The following is a 22,834-nucleotide window of genomic DNA, read 5'->3' as shown; positions in this document are numbered from 1 at the left end:
TACGCTCTCTAAGCTGCGCTGTAGATCCCCAAACAACATGTTGCTCAGGATACATGGATCAACGCTGGGCTTTTAAGTTGCTGTTGGTTGAAGGGGAAAACGCTAGATGGCGCTACAGAGTTGTGTGTGAAAAGCAAACAGATTTATTAGAAGTTTGAAGGTACTGGCTTGAGTTTCCTCTTCACTGTGAGATCAAGAAGCAATGAAATTCTAAAAACAAAAAATTTCACAGATTTTCAAAAACATCGTATTTATAGCTATTTATAGACCCCCCCCCCCCCCCCCCCCTTTAACTCAAATCGATCCATAGTACTTCAACAGGCACGGGACCATGTATGAATGACTGCAGTCGTGATTTGATGCATTAAAACCTAAGAATCAAGGGGGGAATTAATTTAAATAGGTTAAACCTGGGTTATATCTATTATCAAATATTAAATGCCAGAAAATGCTAAATCCAAGCTGCCTGCAAAACAGGAAAAAACAACAACAGTGTGACCTCTGCACTGTACTTGGTTAATAAACTTGGATAAAAAAAAAGATTACTGTTAAATATGTAGCTATGGCTGTAAATATGTTGTAGGCCTAGTTTGTAAAAGGTTATAGCCCAGTGATCATTTTAAATTCCAATAGGAAGGAGATTTAATCTATGAGTCAGACTGAGCCCATGCAACTGAACGTGGAGCACAACAATTGTTTTTCTTAAATTGTGCTGATTGTGTTTAAATGTGTATTGGCTTGGGTCAGTAACATGAGCATTTAGATATTAACACTAAATCTGCTGCACATCTATTAAAATCACAATTTACACAGAAGAAAACCGGAGTGTGTTTTAGGAAGATGATGATGAGCGCATTCAAGTTTGATGACGAAGAAAAGCACTTTAAGATAAAGTTGACGTTTTTCTTGATTTTATATTTTTTTTAAAAAAAGGAAAATTAAAATCAAAAATATAAATGTCAATATAATTCTTTTGAAATGTGAATTAGGAGATGTTTAGCTCATAGTAATAAAGGGTGAGTAAGGCAGTTAACGCGTGAGTAGTGTGATCTGTGTTTCGCCTCAGAGAACTTTGAAATTCATTTTTACGCAAAACAGACACAAGGCGAGAATAACGTCATTTCACCTTAATTTAAATGACTAAAACAATAATTTTTCCCTCTTCTTTTTTAACTACAGACGCTCTTTAATTGCGCAGCATTATGACACTGCGCAACATTTAAGATTGAGATGCAAAATAATTAGTGGGTCAGGCCCTGATGCTGCTCCAGGCCCTTTTCCCACCTTGGCCTGATGAACCTGTAAAAAGCAGCTGCGCACGGAAACCATGAAACTCGGCATCTACAATATCTCACATTATTCCTATAAAATAATATCGTATAAAATGGTAAACTTTACTAAACTCTCTGGTCTGCTGGTGAAAAATTGATTTTTATCGACTCAACAATCAAACAAACTGAGTCGATCAACTTGCTTCTGAATTCATACTGACTTTATTGAGTGGCTTACATAAAAAGCCATTCTCGGAGAGGGAAAAAAAATATCATTGTAAAATTAAAACCACTTTACAACATGCTTACTTAAATTAAATGAGTGGGTAAACAGTAAATGATTTCAAAACCTTACAAATAAATTCAAAGTGCGCCTAATGATAGACCCCTAAATACAAGAAAACTCGTGGTTAAATATAACTCCCCACAATACATTTCATATCATGTCAAAGAAAAATCCAAGTACATTTCCGTATATTTTCAAATATTTACTAGAGTCCATATACAACTAGAAATACCTATACAAAATCGTCTCCTGGACAAATACATTACTCACCTTTACATTGGGCTGTAATTATTCTAACCTACATTTCTCATTATATACAACACATTTTGCAGCGAAGTGAAGGGTAAGTTAACTCGACTGGCCTACTTACAAACTTGGAGCACAAACTTTAGGCTGTGGAGTGAATAGCAATATGTGATATAAACCCTACAACTGCTCCCCCGTTAACAAACGGGTTGATGGGATCAGACAGATATAATGTAAAAACCATCACATCCCATTTCTTACCATACTCTACAGGTAGGCTATTGGTTCCTACCGAGCAGTCCATCCACGGGGACAAAAAACAATTTCTCCTGCTCGATAATAAAGTGCCAGAGTTTGGTTTTTGAACAATATGAATGACAGTAACACAACTTTTGCAGGCCCTATTTTTTTTTTCCACAGCAGTGTTTTTTTTTTTGTTCAGTTTTTTGTTTTTTGTAATCTTTTTTGTGTCTTGTACCCTGGGAAATAAAACATCAAGAGTATTCAGGATCATCAGACTGCAAAAAAAAAGTTTCAGTTGTGCCCTGTTCCAGTGTGCCCACAATAACTTGATTACACTTTCACACCGCAGATGTATTAATGAGAAGTTTCTGACGGCACAGCTATGAAATTATGCAATTAGTAATCTTAAACACTTGGGAAAAAAAATCAAAGAAACGCATATAGGCCTATTTTCTCATTCAATGACAACACTCAGGATGAAACGTTTGGCATACACCAAAAGTATGTCCACTTTCGTGTCCTCTGGGACAATTCCACCACGACACTTTGCTGTTGTACAGTTTGTTTGTTTTTTTTACTTCACTGAGGGGGAGTTTTAGAGGCCGTTCATGCCCACTCCCTGGGTGGACTCAGGTGGGTGCAACAGGTCGGGGGAATGGCACGGAGGGCTTCCCGGCGCGCTGTGCTCGCTGTCGGTGTCGCTCCCCCTCTTTCCTCCGCTGCCCCCGGAGCCAGAGCCGGCGGATCCTCCGGCGCTGTGAGTTTTTACATGTTTACTCAGGTGATCGCTCCGCATAAATCTCTTGTTGCACACCGGACAGGCGAATCTTTTCTCCCCGGTGTGTGTGCGTAAGTGTCGCTGGAGCTCGTCGGAGCGCGTGAACCTCTTCCCGCAAAAGAGCCAGTTGCACACAAACGGCCTCTCGCCGGTGTGCCACCTCAAGTGCGCCTTTAGGTGCGACGTTTTCCCGTAAACCTTCCCACAGCCGGGGATGTGACAGCTGTGGAGACCCTTTCTCCGCAGGCTGGCGCCCGCCGGTCCCAGTCTCTCCGCCTCCTGGCAGTTTGGACAGTCGCAGGTGGCTCTGCCCGAGTACCGGCGGGCAGATGACCTCGGAGACCCCGCTAAAGATGCAGGTGGACCCCCGGAGAGCATTGTCCCCCCCGCCCCGGCTAATGGAGAAGGGCTTGTGTCCGGATATGAGGATAACACCGGCTTGAAACCGTCCATCAGGTGCTGGCCGGTTGTCAACAGGTGTGGAGAGGGACTTGTACTGAAAGCAGAGTGACTTAAACTCGAGTAATCAGAATTATATCCGCCCAGAGGGGAGTGCAAGGAGGTCTGGAGTCCACCGGAATGTAAGGAGGTCTGTAGTGCTGCTCCGTTAGGGTTTTGAACATCAATCCATCCCGCTCCCACATCCCACCACGCAGAGGCTCCGGTGGTCCCGACCTCTCCTGTGGGGATGCCGGGGTGGGACGACTTGAACCAGGACTCGTAGGGATGCGCCACGCTCATCCTGGGATAGATGCCCTGCAAACTGTCCACCGAGGTGTGCACCTTGGAGATGAAAACCGGCTGGTGGCTGGACTCTTGAGAGCTGCCCGAAACGGAGGCTTGGAAAACCGAGTAGTCGTTTCCAAAGTGTGAACCAGGCGAGGTGCCGGACGTGAGGGAAAAAGCGCTGGATCCCGTGGAGCCGTTGGTGCCGAAAGAGTCCGAGATGCCGGAACCATTACGGGACACTCCGAAGCCGGACAGGCCGGATCCGAGGCTGCAGCTGCTGGCGGCGGCTCTTTTCCACGGGTGGAAGCCTTTTCCAAACGAAGAGGAATTATCCGAAATAGTGGAGGGTGAAGGGCTCGGACTCCCTATTTTGTTACATGTTGCAGCTAACATGGCTAAAGGAGTCGATCCTAACCTCGGCTCCTCCTGAAAGGACAAGAAAAGCTGTAAGTGACACATCAGTCTAACAAGTTGAACGGGTTTGTTGCATTATATATATATTTTTAAAGCAGCATTTCACCACCACAGAGAACTACATAGGAACACTTAAAGCAGACGTCTAATAACATATGGCTTTGATTCTGATCTCTTTTTTTTTTAAGTATGGAAATTATCACAGTTGATCATCATTTCCTACCTGGACAAACAGAAAGCGGACAAGTGAAACGCGACTCACAGCGCTTACAAACGCATGCCAGACAAGACACCGAGAGAAACATGCGTGTTTTTGCGCATCAAGTAGGAAACTTCTATCCCGTCTTATACAAACCCCGACGACCTGCTTGCTGGAAATATAAGCAGCGCACTGGCTCTGCTGCTACTTTGCGGCCGGGTGTAAGTTTAATCCCCCTCCACACCGGACAATGACAAGAACTAATTAAACCAGTAAGAAAGTCCTTTTCGACTCACCCCTAGAAGTGAAGTTGCCATCACACAAAAACACTGCCCTCCTCAGAGGATCTTTTTATATTTATGAATCAGAGCACTGTTTTTTTTAGAGGTGTGCAATACAATGATGTGTTCCGCCCATTCTTCCACAATTGTAGGCTCCTCTCCGGCTTTGAAGTGCCGCTGTGACACGGGCGACCAATCAGCGGCTCTGTCCCGCCGCACTGCCACACACTACTGTGAGGTCATCAATAGAGCGCCTCAGACAGTTCCCCACCCTCCTCCACCCACCCGCCCCCTCCATAATAAAAGACAGCGGAAGGAAGGTAAAGTTAAATGAGAGTGAATTAGGAAGGAGGAATTAGGGGGCCACTTTATTGAAAATTTTTTACAGAACATCACATTCCATAAATTTGAGGAAGGAGGGATGGTGGTGACCTGTGTCTGTTGATAGGCCTATAGCTGGTAAAAATATAGGCTAACGATGGTAATGATCGTAAGAATTGGGAGGGGAAAGAGTAAATTATGAGTGCTCCACCAACAAAAAGCAAAAGTTAGATTTTCTTTTTCAATTTCACCTTAGGTAATTACACATTTTTTATACGTGAAATTACCTCAAACGAAAAAGTTTCTTGTCAACTCTTTTTCATCAAACATAAACGTGAGTTAGGTTAAAGTGGGTCAGCTCCACCCTTTAGACTTTGCGTGTGTGTATTTACAGATTCGGTGCAGTATTTCACCTGTCTGCATTGTATTCCAACACATTTTCTTTATTTTTTTCCCCCTCTTTTTTGAATTTTACTCATAACAGAAACTCAACCTGGCCTGCCTTCATTTACCCCGCTGGATTTTTACATCCTTTTTTTTTGTAATTTCTTAAGAGTTAATATACACAAACTATTACACAAGATATAAAGGCCACATTGTTCTGGTGGTGGAGCTATATTACACCGTCTCCAACTTTCACTTTACTGTAATTGTGTTCAATTATCCTGACAACTTTGATTAAAACTGGTAGCTGGTGCATTCCGCAGCAGGTTGATTCATTTTATTATTTAGTCTAAAATAGAAGATGATGAAGTAGATGTGGTTAACCTTGGGAAGAAAAAAAAAGAAAAGAAAATCAGCCTCAAAATTAGAAAATTCAAAAATGCCGAATTTTCTCTCGGGAGGTTATTGGCAATATAGATAATGTTGGTGCCTCGCGTTATAAGTGGGGTTATTTATGAATGTAAGTGATTGCATTCTGTGTCAGGCTGAAAATAAAATGATAAGCTGGTTATATTGAATAGGCTCATCACTTTGCCCACTGACATTTGTTAAATCTATAGAGGAAGCTGCTGTTACATAATAAGAACTTGTAGGCAAAAAAAAAACCGTGTGGCTGAACCCTGGGACTCTCTGTGGGCGCTATTAGCATGCAGTCTGCACTGGAAGCATAAATTTCATTTGAATTTCAAATTTAATAACGCAGGAGGTTTTTAATCATCCGCAGTTTTATTTGTTTGATATTAACATGCTTATTGACCGGGTCTGTTGACCAGCTTGGTCATTACAGGACAGGGAAAAGTTAATTAAAACGACCAGGGATTATTCATCACATCATCTGCCTAACCCATGTCGCTTCCTTTATTACACAGCGTGATCGATGGACTATCTGATTAATTCTTGTGTTTCTAGGATTGGACAACAGCTTTTTGGATTAATTTACAGCGCTTTACCTTCGGCTGTATAAAAAGAAAAAAAAAGAAGAGTGGGGGAAAAAAAAGTATAACAACCAAAAACGTGGCAACAAACTGCGGAACAGGTGCAGCAACAGTGTAAATGCAGCCATGTTAATTATTATTTCTATAAACCATATGGGTTATTTCACAATATCAATGTAGAGACAATTTTAATAATTTACTGACATGCACTAAACGGGTGGCTAATTAACTTTTCTTATATGAACTTATTCTGCCTGTTCGCAAACTGACGCACCAAACGCCTGTTTAATTATTTTAGGGGTGAAAATGAGAAATCAGGATAAGACATAAATTTACATAAAGGCAAGGATAGATTTAAGATAAGAGGGGGGGAAACCCCACAAAAAACACACACACACACACACACATAGACACGCACACACACATATACATCCACTTGACGTATTGACGTTGCAGATAAGAAAGAAACTGAATCGATCTGCTGCTCGCTGTCGTTCATTATTTTATCCCCCCCCCCCTCACCCCCTCCTCAAACTAACCAATCACACCACAAACGCACGCTATCGAAAAATCATAAGAGGCTCTGCACGTTATGTAACAGCGTTTTAAAGGGCGAATTAAACGTGACAAAGTGCAACGTGGAGAAGAAAACCTTCTACGTACCGTGCTCCTCCGCTCCGCAGTGCATTGATTGACCCCTCGACGTTTTGCCTCTCAGCAGAGGATCCAGCAGCAGCAGCACATCTCCTGCAGCCGCTCACACTGTGGACCAATGCCACACAAATGTTACACTGGCAGTTCAGTTATAGGATTAACTTTGGAAATTCCCACCGACCCCCTGATTTCCTCATGCACACAAACTCCCAACAGGTATATAAAGATACATAAATTATCTGCTTTTTTTTCTATTTTTTTTTTTTTTTTTTACTATCCAAGTTAATATGTCAGCATAAATATGTGTATTGCAACTGCTTTTCCCCTCTTCTCTCTCTTCCTCTCTCTCTCTCTCTCCCTCTCCCTCTCTCTCTGGAGGGGATGGTCATTCGTGCTATTATGATAGTGATTTTACGCATTCGGAGAGCGAGGTGTAGGGCTTCAGCTTCAGGGGACATGTTGGCCTCTGGTGACAAATTACTAAGTGATCATACCAGCAAGACTAATGTCAGAGGTCAGTGTGATAACTCCCCGACAGGAAACATCTCTCTGCTGCTGCAGCTGAAGCCACAGAGGTGCCAGAGATGTTTAATCCGCTGCGTACTTAGAATAAATTAGACAATCAGATTTTTTTTTTAAGTGCACTACTTTTCCTTCAAAAAAAAAAAAAAAGAAGTCTTTTGTTGCCTGTTGCGTTCAGCAGCTAAAGAGGGTCGGTCCTAGTTCATATGGTGCGCACAGGTTGTTCTTATCGCGCGGCTGTAACTGTAAGCCGCGTTGAACAGATGTCCCTATTGAAGGCTTTCTTCTTCTACACACATGGGCTATATTACCATCATGAAATCAAACTCAAAACCTGTCCCTTTCGCCACCATAATGACCGAGTTATTCTGGGCCGCTGAGCACGAACAAAGTGTGTTCAATATTGCGTGCTCCAGAATCACTGCCCTTAGAGAAACAGACAGAAAAGAAGTCAAGCCAGAGATGCACAAGTAGAGCCTATATACTTTTAACGTGGAGATTTACAAAGCAGCTCGATAATCTGAAGGCCTATCTATCGAAGATTTTTTTTCCAGCAGGAAAACCGAAGGTAATCAGTTGTGTCTTTCCACAGCAATTAGAAGACCGCTGTGGCTCAGGCAGCATATAGTCATAATAATTAACTTATTTTTCTGCACCGTTATTTTTTCAAATGGAAAGATATAGGGTGCATTATTAAAACGCTGGTATTAATTGATAAGAATTACAGACTATTACATATTATCCTCGAGTTAATTTAGTGCACTGTCATTATATCATGATAGATAGATAGATAGATAGATAGATAGATAGATAGATAGATAGATAGATAGATAGATAGATAGATAGACACTGTTGTAGTAGGCACTGTGTAACTGTATGCAGTAAAGTATGCAGAGCAGAGAGTAAGAGAGCAGGGTCTGTTGGTTGTTGTTTTCTCTATTCACCAGGAGGTTGGAAAGAGCAGATGTCCGTCTGCGCGGTGAGCTGCCAAGTGGGTCCGGAGCAGGGCAGCCACAGACACAAGGGCCCAAATGGTGTGACAAAAGATGTGCAGGAAGCCCCTCTCCGCCTGGATGAGCCACAGAGAGGGTCTCCCCTTCCCTGCCAGCCTGCAGGGACACTCACAACACGAGCCAGAGAGCGGTGGCAGCAGAGCCATGTGTTACCGGCTGGGATGCATGGTACACCAACACTCATGTTCACACATAAACAAATACACACACACGCATATGCAGGAATGCGCACATATACAGGCCCGACCCACTCTGCGCTGCCGTCAGTCCCCTCTCAAAGCCTGCACATTGCACTCACTCTAAAATATACACACTTTAATGCTTTTTCTAAAACCCCTTTCTATCTATTTAACTCTGTATAAATATCCATCTATCTCAGTATTGTATCTAACTTGGAGCCATGGTGTCATTTTTGCATTCACCCATGAGGTCATGAAAAGGGGGTGAAGAGGCCCTGAAAGTGTTCCAAGCACAGGTGTGCGGCATGGCCTGCACTGAAGGGGTGCACTGAACCATAAACAATGATATAAATGTCTGGCAAATAAAATGGCTAGTTAACAATCTTTTGACTGCTCTAACCTCTGAGCTTTTGTCGGGTATCGATCAGCCAGCTGTTCCTGGCTTTGTCTGGCAGGACGGGAGCCTCTGGTTCCTCCTGGGATGAATGGAGAGAGTCGCCAGAAAACTTTCTTTTTGCCTTTCAAGTTGAAGAAGAAAAAAAAATAGAGCAAAAAAAAAGAGAGAAAAGAACTAGAGGCAGTTAATCACCAGCCAGTAGGTCAAGTTTTTCTTTCCTTCCGTGTAAAATGAAATCATAGAATCAACATGCCTGGCTCTCCAGGCTGTTTTAAAAGCATTAATTTAAAGTTGCGTGTTGTAGTGTACAACCCTAGGCTTCCTTGTTCGCAGTTACCATGTTGCTGGCTTGCATGGAAACCATGTAAATGGTAATTTGGATGGGCATAATTTGCTTCCCTGTATTAAGATAATTGTATGTTAAATAACGAACATCCTCATTGCAGTCGGTCTCATGTGATGGGTCTTGTCACGCAAATATGTCAAGACAGGTTGATAATGATCCGTCTCAGCACCTGTCAGTCAACGCTGGGCTGACGGCAGCAGCGGTGACGTCCTCTGGCCTGGACGTTATAGTTGAGGTTATATAGTGTCTGTCAGTGCTGCTCCACAGTCGGTCTGTGTTGTTTGCTCCTCTCTCCAACCAAAACGACTGTGCATCTATTATAAAAATGAAACCAGTTGAGTAATTTACTTGGGAATATGCTGGATAGTGTGGTTGGATGTTGCGATCTGTATTTCCCGTGGCCCTCGTTTGCTCGGCTGAGGTGATAGATTACAGTGTTTCAAATGGAGGCTGTTTATGATAAACAGAGATAACAGTGTATTTTGCCGCCATTTGGCTCGACCGCTACATCTGTGGGCCATGAGGTCTTCTTATTGACTTTCACTGAGCCCAACATTGCACTTTGTCAGTGTGAGCGGCAGTCTAGAGACAGGCGGGCGAGGCAGTCATACAAAGTGAAGTACTTAGGATTAGCCCTGGCTCTTCAAGTTTCAGTAATTATCCTCCTGGAGGCATTCTTGCTGTGTTGGATAATAATGGAAGTCCGGGTGTACGGCTGTCACCTCTCAAGTGTGGGTGGAGGAAGCCAACGAGAGGCGCAGGACAGAGAAATGTTTGCTTTTCTGTTATGTCATCCAAGGAGCACAAGAGTAAGGCAAACTTGTATTGTTCCCTGAGAGCAGATGAAGCCGCATAACGACAACAACACGCTTAACGTGTGACACGCAACTTGGAATCTTTTCAGCCGCGGATGTGATAATGAAACATACTCTCCATAGGTGATAATGTGCTCAGAGATCAAGTGTAATTACCAAGTGTCAGGGATGTGTTTTTGATAAACAAATCTGTTGAAACACACAGTCGCATACTTTGTTGAGAGGGACTGGCGCTGATCGCGTTGATGAACAAATAGGTCATCTCTTTTTCTTCCTTCATATCTTATCAGAAATTCACATAACTTTGTAAAAAAAAAATTCTCCTATCTGAATGTGTTGCATCTGTTTATCTATCACATTATCATTAACGCTTCATTCTAGGGCATGTTGGAATAAAAAGGTCCCTCTATCCAGCAGAGAAAATACAATGCTTTAATTAAGAGTCAGTCCGATTTCCCAGAGGGGACATTGTCTTCTTCCATTAACTTAGTTTATCATACAATAAAGAGGTTGCCTTGTCCTTCCCTACCCAGACAATTGGTTTTAATCAGCCAGCAGGCCTTTCATGGCTGATAATTTATGCTAAATTGACAAGGGTGGAGGATATCACAGAAAATCATTATGACAGGGCTCAGGTCACTGCCTGTCACCGTCTTGTTTTGTCCTGTCCATTGAGCTCCTGGACAGGGAATTTCACAAGAAAAAAAAAATGTAGTGAGAGGCTGCTCACCTCATGTCTTGTAAATAATCATTTCTACTTGATAGATCGTGTGAAAGTTTTAAATTTAAGCAACAACACACAAGCAACAGCCAGAAATAGATACCGATAATAATTTTTCATAACCTTAAATGAATGAAGTCAGACATACCAAAAGAAACCAAAAGAGTCAACAGGTTATTTTAGTAAAAGTGTCATGATATCATGTTAAAGTGGGTGTCTGGAGCGACAAATTAATTCCTGGTAACAAAGTGAAGCCACAACAAACATTAACAGACTATGCCGGTGATTTGCACAGCAGAGTCCACAAATCTGTCTGTTTTGACTTTGGCCTTTTTAATGCAGACTGTGCAAGTAAGAAAGTACAAATTGTGATTTGAAGGAAAGGGGGAGGAGGGAGGCGGTGGGGGGTGGAGAGGAGGGAGACACAGGATGAGCACGAGGAGGAAGCTGGGACACACTTCTCGCCTTGCAATTTAATCACTGTATACCCAGGGAAGTATTGACAGTTGTCCTGTGGAAGCTATTAAAGTTGCTGTCCAAGGTTAAATGAAATTGCAGTTTATCAAGGCAGCATTGAGAAAATAAGGGAATCTGTTCATGGCTGTTGATTAATGTGGAGCGTGATCAACACAAGGGGTTCATTAAGCTATACATCACCAGGGTAATTTAACATGTCATCGCGCCTACTGTCGTTCCCCTTCACACGTTTTGTGCATTGTGTATGTTCTGTGTGTGTGTGTGTGTCTGTATGTGTTGAAATCAAGGGCTCTGACCTCAAATTGTGAGCTGTGGTTGTCGCCTGTATGCTTTCGTGTTTACATGATGTAACTTAAAAAAAAAATCCTTGTTGTCACCGTTAAGTCTCCCTAAGACACTGACATCAAATGAATCACTTACGCTGTATGAGAGCACACTATAAATACATGTGTTTTAATTCATGTAATTGTATTCAGTCAGTCTCTAGTCTGGTTGAATTTCCTACAAAACAAGTCTTGTTGTGACTAAAAGTCAATTCAGACTTCGACTTCTTGTTTTTGTTTTTATTTTTCCACCCTGATCAACATCTCATCTTATCCTTTTATCAACTGTTCGGCTCATCACATCCCTGCTTTGATCACTTGTAGTTGCACAGCAGCTGACGAGAATACATAGAGGTATGCTAATCAGGCCTGAGACCTGGAGCTGTTTTTTTTTTTTTTTTTTGCCTGGTGGATTTGTTTACTGGTGGATAATTGATGGTGCTTGAGGGACAGGCGTGAGTCGGACATGAATCACGGGCGACATGGCTCATGATAAGGAGCTGAAAGTCGGCTGTAATTAAGCCGGGCACTAGAGACCAATTGTTTGTAGAATGATTTGGTCGGGGCTAATTGACACTAATTGTTTAATCAGATTTTCTTCCCCTCCATGCTACAAGCAAGTGTGTTCTACCAGGACTTCATCCAACAATGCAGTGAAAGAAGCACACACCCTTGATATGAGACGGTTGAGGGGGCAGGGGACGGTTAGAAATCTAGACATCAAGTGCCGCACAACCGTCATGTTTAATCATACAGTCTGCAAGGAATGCACCTATACTCGCACGTACCGGTATATGCACATCTGCTGCATAATGCATACATTATATATATATATATATGTGGCACTTGACTCTTAACGTAACCTTTTTTCCCCTTTTTATATATGAACTGAAAAAGCAACTATTGTGACGTAGCTCTCTCATTGATATAAACTATTATAGCGGCAGAGAAACAGAAGATTGACAGCTCTCCTTGTAGATTTCTGTTATGAATGGTGGCACCACCCAAAAGTATTTTTGGATAGAGGAGAATTGATTGATCGTGTGTGCGCTGTTACCAGGTTCTGTTCTATAACAGCGGTGGTGTTGATGAGCTGTTGAGCAGAGCAGATTTATGACATTTGGAGAAGGCTCATAAATTAGCACAGTAATACCCATGATCCTCCCACACTTGCTACAGGAGCAGTACTGTTTAGTGTACTATTGCACAACAGCTGGTTTTGTGCTCTGTCGCAGTACAGACTAAATAACAAAGCAGTACATAGCATTTAGGCAGGCTATTTGGGAAGAATGGGACATAATTGTTTTTTAATACCTGTAATACTTTATGAGAGTAGGTCAGCAACAGAGCCACAAAAAACGTACGGCTCATTTACCAAAACTGTTACAGTAAGATGACTTGTGATAGCATTTATACAGGAGTTTAGCACTTTGTATAATCCCTGATCATGATGTTGTTCACCATGAAAGAAGGGAAATGCCTTTACTTTGTCATAAATTCTGTAGCATAAAAATTTGGAAGTGAGCTGACACCACTGAGGGCACTCGCTTTTTTTTTTTTGGTGTGAATTCATCAACTAAAATCCAATTGTGCACTCGCTCATTTTACACGATACTGTCCCTTCTGTGGCCCAAATGTGGCTGATTTTTATGTTGATATAGTAAAATGAGGTGGAAAGTGACAAACAAATCATGTTTATATCAAGTCTAGACTAATGGAGTGGATTTTTTTTTCTCTTAACTTTGTGTATGAGTCTCGTTTCCTGGAGAAAAAGATGAAAAACAAAAAAGAGTCTATTAATTATACACAAGAGATAAACAGTGGCTCAGGCTACACACACAGTACAGCACATGTAAGCAAATAATTGCATCGGCAATGGCAGAACGCTTAATGGCAGTGTTTGATCATCAACGCTCATCTTAGCAAAGATGTATTATAAGTTGAGGCTGCAGCACATGTGAGGAGCTGTTTTAGTAAGATTAAATGATGAAGCGGAGCAGATAATTAGAGACAAATCTTCCTTCTCTATCTGATTAAATCCAGCGAGTCTGAGTGACGGGCTGCTGATGGGTGGAGCCGAACACATGAACATGAGATCTAACATCATTACATTTAACGGCAATTAAACCTGTAGCTTTTTTAATTAACACAAACTATGATGGGAAATTAATGGTTATTACTCGGGGGCCAGCAGAGGGGAACATTGGATATCCCCTCATCTAATGTAAACCACACTGATCAAGTGCAAAAAAAAAAAAAAAAAAAAAGATAAAGCATAACTGTCCTGAGATGTAGGACACATACAAATGACCATAGTGCTGAGCCTGTAGCGGCAGTTCACCTAAAGTACACAATGATCATGTTCTTCCTCAGTGGTAAAGATTTATTCCAATATTCATATCAGTTTATTAGTGCAGCTCATGAAATAGATAATTATTACCACAGGTCATTTGACCACACATAAGGAGGGTAGGATTATTAAAAGATCAGCTCACAAACTTATCAAAAACATACTAAATCACTTATCTCCATAGCAACCTCTCCCGGTAGGAAGATAGTTTGGCTTTTATCCGTCTGAGTTTTAAAATACTGATGAGTGCTTAGATTAAACACCTAAAAAGTTTAACAATGAAAAGTGAAAATGTTCACTTTTACCTTACCTTGCAGATTTAATAATTCTATCCCATAATTTTCCACATGATGTTGATGAAATATGTAATCTGGCTGTCATTACATTTTTGTCGTAGAAAACAAATGTAATTTAATCTAGAGGCAGGGATGGAGAGGTGGGTATACCACATCCTGGACAAATAAATCCAAACTATCTGACCTGTTTTGGTCAGAGAAATGGTCGTTTGTGAACCAGCCATTTAATCTCTCATCTGTTCATGTTGCCAGACTCCAAGTAGATGTGCCATGTGTGCTCGGATCAGGTTTGGGATTCATTTCTGTATTTGGAGTGTTGGAAAGCCATGAGCATGAAATTAATGTTGTGGAGACGAAGTTATAAGTACTACTTTCCTTTTAAAGCCAAATTATTCAAAATCCTTTAGGTGGCATAAACTCCTAAGTATCCCACCCCACCCCCCCAAAAAACCAAGTTGGAGACATTCCTGTTGACTGTTTTAATAGTATTGTTTTTAGTATTGCACATTATTCACATTCCAATTAGCATTTATCTTGTCTGTTTCCCTTTTCAATAAAGTTTTCTGATTTATTGTGGAAGGCTGCCTTTACTTTGTGCTAATAATTGGATGCTATTGAAAGGATGAGTTTCATTGATTTTGTGGATGACTGGGAGCATTACTGGCCCAGACCATAGATTGTCAGCAAGGTCTGTGTTGAGGTGGGATCGATGCCGGTGAATCTTCCCCTCTGGTTTTTATTTACTTCTGTCTCCATTGATTGAAACATGCAATAGTTCAGGGGCTATTATCACACTGATGCTAAGTTTCTCTGTCTTCCCATTGAAATAGCTCCCTCTGTTCCTCAGCAATATCTCACTCCAGCAAGTGCTCCCATCTTTCCCTTTCTAACTAATGAGTTAAGAGTATTGCTATGACCTGTAAACATCAATCATGGAGAAAGAGGGAGACAGTGACTAACTGCACCAGCAGAAGAGGGACAAAATGAAATGAAAGTGTACAATAAAAGAAACATTCAGCCTGTTGTTTGTTGTAGAAACTGAAATAAATAATGTCTGAAATTAATTCAGATTATCATCGAATGATTGCTAGTTTGTCGATTTATGCTAAATTATCACATATAAACAGAGAAAACTGGAGCTGTCTTATCAATTTAATGGAGGGTGACTAATAATACCCTGAGACTTTAGCTGTATTAAATAGGAGACAAAGAAACCGAAACTTTTTTTGTTCACTCATTGTGGATTCAGTGGTGTGCTCTTAATCCAATTTAGTCCTCTTCGAGTCTGAAAAAAGCCATGAATTTCTATTCAACTGTTAAAATTAAACTTCTGTCAAACGGATAACTTTCACAATCCGCCTTGTGGTGGCTGCCTCGCTAGATTGTAACCACAATACAACATAGAGATGGGCCTGTGTAAGTGCTCTGTCCTGCGTTTACATATCTTATTTCCTGACAAGACAGCAGAAAGGTCAGCGTCCTATCCAACTGGGACTCTCATGATTGAATGTAATCAGTATGTACTTGTTATTCTGAGTGCTGGGCCTTTCTTTTATTTGCTGGCCCAGAAGTTAATTTCCCTGGTGACCTTTGTGTAATAAAACAGTATTATCTGTTTCTGGAGCCACAACAAGGAAGCAAATTAGCTTCCTCAGCAGTGTTTTGTCACCGAGGAGATCAGTTATAAGTTTATTTACTTTAATTAGATTAAGGGTGCAGTAAAGGCATGTGTCTGTGTGGGCATCATCCCTTGTCTTCTTGCATTATCTGATTGTCCCAGCCTGTGACTGGGACAATGGTCACGCATTTTAATGGTTATTCACTCTATGCAGTCAATGGAGACACACACGCAGATATTGGACAAGTGTGTTTTTTTTTCTGCTCCGCAAACATTCAGTGCGTCTTCTGACTATGAAGTAATTCAAGTTAACCTGAGCTTATTGCTGAATTTTTAAGTTCCAACACAGTGTGAGGTTTTAAAGGGAAATCATCAGGCTGTTAATTTCTCACACTTCTGCACGAACATATGTCACTCGATACTGTGGAATTCCTCTAATCCTTCCACTGCTTGTAGTGGGAGTGACGCTTTTTCCTTTTAAACTGGATCCCTTTTTCTTAAGTGCACTCAAACAAGCTCAGATGAACGCCTTACATTTCCTTCTAAAATTATCGCGTACAATTTGTACCAGTACAACTTCTGCCACTACTTATTATGGTCACTGCAGAACAGCATCCGCAGTGGCATCAATATTTTTGCTTTCCTTCTTTTAAAAAAGGGATAATGATTAATAATGGCTTTGAAAGTAGTGAAATGTACATTTATTTTTGTTTAAACTTACATTTATACAACAACACTTACACTCCTCAGATATACTTGCTATTTTAAATATATTCTATAGCTAGCTGTTGCAGTTCAGACTAAAGGTGAATGTGAGAGGAGAGGCCGTGAGCTGTGGAGGCCAAAGTGAATGCAATGCTTTACTGACCCGAGGAATCTCTTTTATTATGGGCTCTTTGTGCCTCTCCCTCCGCTGCTCTGTCAGGCCATTCAGACCCAGTGGCAGCCACCTACATTATATCCTGGATAGGCAGGACATTCATGCCTTTTTAACCCATTGTCCTTCCCCCTGGGGTGAGGGCCCAGAGCGGGATGTGAGAACCCCAGGCTGGGTATTGTGTCCCTCTGCGCTCTTCACACACCCGGCGGGGGACTTCCTTTCTGGTGTCACCGAAACCTGTGTGGTGTAATCCGCAGCTCCCCGCTGAGCAGGATGGGAAGGTTATTAAAAGTGCCTCTAATGTCTCGTTAATAAATCGCTTCCATTTTCCGCTTCATTTCTAAGTAATCGTGTTTGGGAGTGTGGATAGGAAGGAATGTGTACCTGTTCCCGTGTTTTCAGTATCAAAGCAGCACAAGAATTAGCATTTCTTTTTTTTCTTTTTCTTTTTTTCCCCCCAGCTACACGTATCGCAGACGCACAAGTACAGATCCATTAGAGATGTGACCCTCGCATTAAAGATCAAGTATCTGGACCGCTGTGTGTCGGGGTCAGCCAACAAGGTGTTGATGCTGCTGTGATTGCCCGAAGAGAGATTTTTAAACATACCGAGTCCAACCTCGAGGTTTCGGGTTAATGGTGTCTTATACTGTGACCCGTTGGATGCTGCCTTTAGCTCTCCTCTGGGGGTAGCTCTATAAAGCCGCAGAGGTCACTTAAGTTAGAGTGCTGCTGTGTTAAGGGGTTAGAGAGCAGAGGTCCCCACGGCGTGGTATCACAAGCACTCTCCATGATGCGTTAAGGATGCTGATGCCTCTGATTGCCACAGTGGGACCTGGAGGTGAGGTTAGGGATGGCTCAGGACTGCTGGGGTAATCCCATTAACTGTGACTCCCTGTAGCCCTCTCTCCCAGTGTGTGTGTGTGTGTTTCAGAGGGAGTGAAGGCGGCAGCAGCGTCTGAGTGAGTGTGTGTGACCTAAAAGACATTAGCCAGCCCTGGAGGTCAGAGGACAGACGGAATTAAAATACATGTGAATCATTCATCAAATATGAGCGTCTCTTCTGTTCGTAGCGACCGCTTAGTGTGAATAATTGCCTGCCACAACTTGAGAACCATCACGCTCCCAAGTTTGTTGGCAATGAACATATTCTCTCTTCTTTTCTCCTGAACCACAAACTTATTAAATATCACACTTTGAATGTGTGTGTTTTTTTTTTCCTTACTGATCTTTCAACCTGTATTTCATCGCAAATTGGGACATAATTGTTTATGACAGGCTCTCAACTCGTGCTATGTACTGTAGATTTCTTTTCTGAAGCATCTGTGGCTCGGTCAATATGCACAAAAGTGAGATATCTTCTCAACAATATCAGGTTTGTCAGTTTCATGTGTTGGTGCATATCTCAGTCATTAGTTAAAGCACAAATAATGACTGAGAATAAATAGCATTATGTCCAAGGTGGCTCGTAAGGACAATGCTTCTGGTTGGTTAATTGGTTTCAATTATCACGTGTCTCTCATTTTGGTGTTCGACAATTAGTTTAAGTTCTGCCTTGACTTGCACAAAATATATATTGACATCCCTGACAGCTGTGAAGATGTCAGCATTGAGCTGATTTGAGCAGCATTGTTAAAGGCTAAACGATGTTGGCTATTATGTGCTGTGCACTGCTAAGCTATCTGCATTACTCCCAGGCAGGCAGGCAGGCAGGCAGTCAGTCAATGCAGGACTAGGTCTGTGGAAATATAAGTGGGGCAGTTATGGCAAACAAAAAGCTATCAGTGATTCTGAATAGAGAAAAAAATACTGAGGGGGGTCAAACGTCAATGGCAGGGAGTAGGAGAGTGTTTAGTATTGTCAATAATGGATTCTCTGTTTGAGGGTGGGACGTTGACGGTGAAAGGCTTTTGGTGGGCGGGATGTGGTGGGCCAAAATCACTCATGCAACAACACTATATCATGTACATACTGATAAAGCAGAGCAAACACATGATTAAGATCGAGGATAAGGTGTCGTCCTTTCCTCTCTGAAACAGGAAATGCGAGCTCCCTTCCAAAATTGACTGTTTTGGATTTTTGATCTTTTAAAGTAGTGATTTTAACATTTTTAAAATATCCACCATTGAGCACAGTGTGTCTTGTAAAACCCACCAGGTTCAAATCAGTTACTGTGCAACAGGTCACAATCAAATCTTTATTCTGTATCATTACAGCACTTTTGCTTTTTTCCTTTTGGCAGCCACTTCAAGCTAGATTATAACTTTACTTTGCCCAGTCGAAATCTAAGTGTTTATTGTTTCTTGATTAGATGAGCTGAGTGATATTTTTCAGATGTGATAGGATTTTTCTTCTTTTTTGGGGGGCGGGGGGGATTTACACTGACACATAGGATCATCCATACTTAAAAGGGTACATTTAATTATTTGACTGTAACTAATGCAGTGAAGATGGATATTCCGAGTTATTGGTATTTGGAACAATATGGTGAGTGTGTGTATCGATCAGACTGGAGTCTTGTGACGTCTGTCAATAACAGTAGATGAATCTAATTATAGTTCCTCTCTGTCTACTCAATTAACTGTCAGCATGGGAGCCCTTAGCCTGTATATATATACACACACACACACACACACACACACACACACACACACACACACACACACACACACACACACACACACACACACACACACACACACGGAGCTATCACAACATTAGGGCAGTTGACTTAGAGTCCCACCTCTTTCCTTAACATCCCACCATAAAGCTTTAACACTGGTGCTAAAGAGTAAGTGGCAATGATGGTATATGATACGTCTATGTGGATAGATATTAACCTGGAATAACAAACTGAACTTTTAATTCCTTGAGTCAGTTGACTCACATTTTTAGCTGATTTTTTCCTGGTATTTTTTTATAGATATTTTCTAAGAAACATTTTCTCTGAGAAACAGCAAAGTCTTTCTTACGCTCTGTTTATCCAGAGGGTGATCTGAAACTGCCTTCTACCAATGTGCATTTACATAACACTTCCACTATAAGGAGGCCTTGCCTGTATGTAGTCTTACAGACAATGTGAATGAACAACATGCTTTTTTGTTAATTTCACTTACAGAGAATATTTGCAAGCAAAGCAACTAAAAAAAAACACACGAGATTGCAATTTAGGGATAAGTTAGAAGAAGTTAGACAATAATTTAGTACTTTCTGTTGCTCTTTTTGTGGACTGCCTCTGTCATATTAAGATTTGTATATTTGTACCACTGTGTATCTTTACACACATCCAACAAGTGAATTGACTTGATTTTTAAATTTTTTTTTTTTTTTAATCATGTGTCCTCCTTAGCTCTATATTTTCATAACTGTATCATATCAGTATCATATTGAGTCAGTTTTATTTAATAGAGAATCAGTATTTGATAAAACAGTGTATTTGTATTTCTGTGCATGCATCTTTAATAAAAAGATAAATGCTTCTCATAAAGATGCTTTTTAAACAGAGGGAGAAAATGAAGAGTTTGTTCCTTTACACAGAGATGTAGTGCAAAGGGCAAAGTGCCATTGAATTACAGAGTGACCTGGTGCTAACTTGTCATATAAACATCAGTGAGCCATTGTCAGGGTTTATTTATTTACTGTAGAATTCGTGCTTTCTCACATCACATACAGAAGCACTGTGTCTTTGTTTGTTCAGTCTGTCATTCCACACAGCCGCGTGTGGCCGTTCAGGGACTCCCCTATCTGCGCAGGTTTTTTGTAGGAAAGTCATTTGAGTTCGAAATCTTCTTTGGCAAGTGCAACACTTCATCAAGGGTGAAGACTCCCGGGCTATCAGAGATGTATCAGTTGGTCTGATAAAGCCCTTGCCCTGGTCCCCACGCAGCAACATCCCATCATAAATAAAAGCAGCAGAAAAGAGGCCTTTGTCACTGTTTATCTGGACTGCTTTTCTTCCTCGCCCTTGATTTCCTCTTCAGAAAATTGATGCACCCTTAAATTGAAGCGGAGGGCTTGACAGGTAATGGTTAGTGTGATAACTGCTCAGATTTCATCAGCCAGGGCTTTTTTTTTTCTTTGTGTGCAATTGTTGGAACTTTCAGCTAGATTACCTGTCATCCAGTGCATCAGATAAAAATGCAGAGTTGAGGAGATATAGCCAATACTGGGGCAGATAGGAAGAAAAAGATCTGGATGGAGAATGTTGGATGTGAAGGGAGCAGTGAAGATACGAATTTACATTTATCTGCTGCCGTGGCAAATAGAACATATTATTACCATCACAATCACAGACGGTTCTCTTGGCATACAGACTTGTGATTTATATTACACGATTTAAAAGATGTACAGTCTGTGTACACATGATTAGCAGGGTGCATGGAGGGGAAAAAACCTGCTGTTGCCTGAAGTGGCCTTTTTGGTCTTCAGGCTTCAATTTTGCATTGGCATTAAAATAAAAAAATACAATAACACTATTTTTTTATTTTCCTGTCTTGTACCTTAAAAAAAAAGTATATGTAAGATAAGAAATCAATGAATATCAAACAAATATTTAACCTTTATCGTTTGTGCTTTTTTCAGTTGTATTTCAAATGGCAATTGCTGAAAGTTTACAGATTATTTATTAGAGAAAGAACCTATTGAAGTAAAGTCAAAGTCAAATCTGCATTTGCTCTTTTGCTCCATCAATGTTATGGTAACCAATAGAGCTGAAATCTTTGGCAGATGTGTGGCAGCAATTTTTTCTCAGCTATTATAGCATTATAATCACTCGGTTAGAGTTACATAAAACATGCATATTTTTGACTGGGAAATTTTCTGACGAGAGAAACAGCTGTGCTGGCCTTACAATGCATTAAGTATTTCATCCCTTTTAGATGGTTAAATTGTGCATGAAATGTTGCTGGCGCAGGGCTCTCCCGAGCTGGACTGATTAGGCAACATCTGTTACATTGGGAGAAATCCGTGTCGTTTCTAATTAGCTGTCAGGCTGCGGCTACGTTGTGCCTGATGGTGCCGAGGATCTGCCACAGGTTCCTCTCCTCGTCCTGTCACCTGCTTGTGTGCCCCCCCCACCCTCCACCACCCCACCCCCACTCCAGTCCCCCCCCCTCTCCCTCCCCTTCTCCCCCCTTTACTCTCCCTCACATACACACTCATCAGCTGTAATTAGAGAGCAGGGTCCATACAAAGGAGAGAGCTGGGAGCCAGGCTCGAGCCCATCTGTGCAACCCCATCATCAGCGAGCTCACAACTCCTCCAACGCTGGGGGCCGCTCCCGAGCCGGGCCCCCGCATGCTGATCATCTGAGCACACAAACTTTTTTTCCTCTGCCCCCCCCCCCCCCCCCCCCGCCCCTCCTCCTCCTCCTTGCCTTTATCTTTCTTTTCCACTTTGCTCTCTTTTCACTCTGCACTGAAAGAAAATCTATTGCGACCGGGCTAATTCATCTTGCTTTAATAAGGCTCAGATGCTGGTAAATATTAAATGCACAACAGCGAGGAACAGACAACTCTGTGACCAGCTATTGACAAAACACAGCATTAGAGGGATGGAACGAGCTGAAATCTATATGGACAAATTAACAGACACGGGAGCCTCAAAGAGACACTCACAACTGATTGTGTTTTCACTCGCACACTTTGTTCTTCGTTGTTTAAATTCAATATATCTTTAAGATTTTAGCCGCCAAACACAACAGTCTTAAATCTCTAATAGTTACTATTTAGCAGAACATTAAGAAATATATTTACTTCCGTTTTAACATTTCATTGACCTTCTACACTGCATCAGTTTCATTCCATTCATTACTAACTGTGTACATGATATGCCATTGCTATAGGTCAACTCGAGTACTAGTCATCACAATGTGTCAGGTAATTCATTTCAGCAGCTAATCAATAATTCTTGTTTATCTCTTACAATGGAAAAAAAAACTAAAACAGAATGAAGGCTGATACTTGTCTTTTTTTCCTTCCGTCTTTTATGCATCAACTTCCTTGAGTCTGTTTCTGCATTTTCATTTATTTCATGTAATTATGTAAATGGTTTATAAAATAAAAATATCTATTCTTAAGAGCAAATTGAAACAGTATT

The 22,834-nt window shown here is 41.3% G+C and overlaps 1 protein-coding gene across 1 annotated transcript; it reads right to left on the bottom strand.

Moving 5' to 3' along the window:
• Positions 1-2,641: 2,641 nt before the first annotated feature.
• On the bottom strand, positions 2,642-4,483 carry sp8b (sp8 transcription factor b; the record flags this gene model as incomplete). The annotated part of the gene is made up of 2 exons (XM_083989263.1): positions 2,642-3,979; positions 4,463-4,483. 2 exons carry the CDS (start codon positions 4,481-4,483, stop codon positions 2,642-2,644), a joined length of 1,359 nt encoding a protein of 452 aa, XP_083845389.1.
• Positions 4,484-22,834: the final 18,351 nt, after the last annotated feature.

Source organism: Trachurus trachurus, assembly GCF_905171665.1.
Source record: "Trachurus trachurus genome assembly, chromosome: 16".
NCBI lineage: Eukaryota > Metazoa > Chordata > Actinopteri > Carangiformes > Carangidae > Trachurus > Trachurus trachurus.
This window is presented reverse-complemented; position numbering and strand designations above follow the sequence as displayed.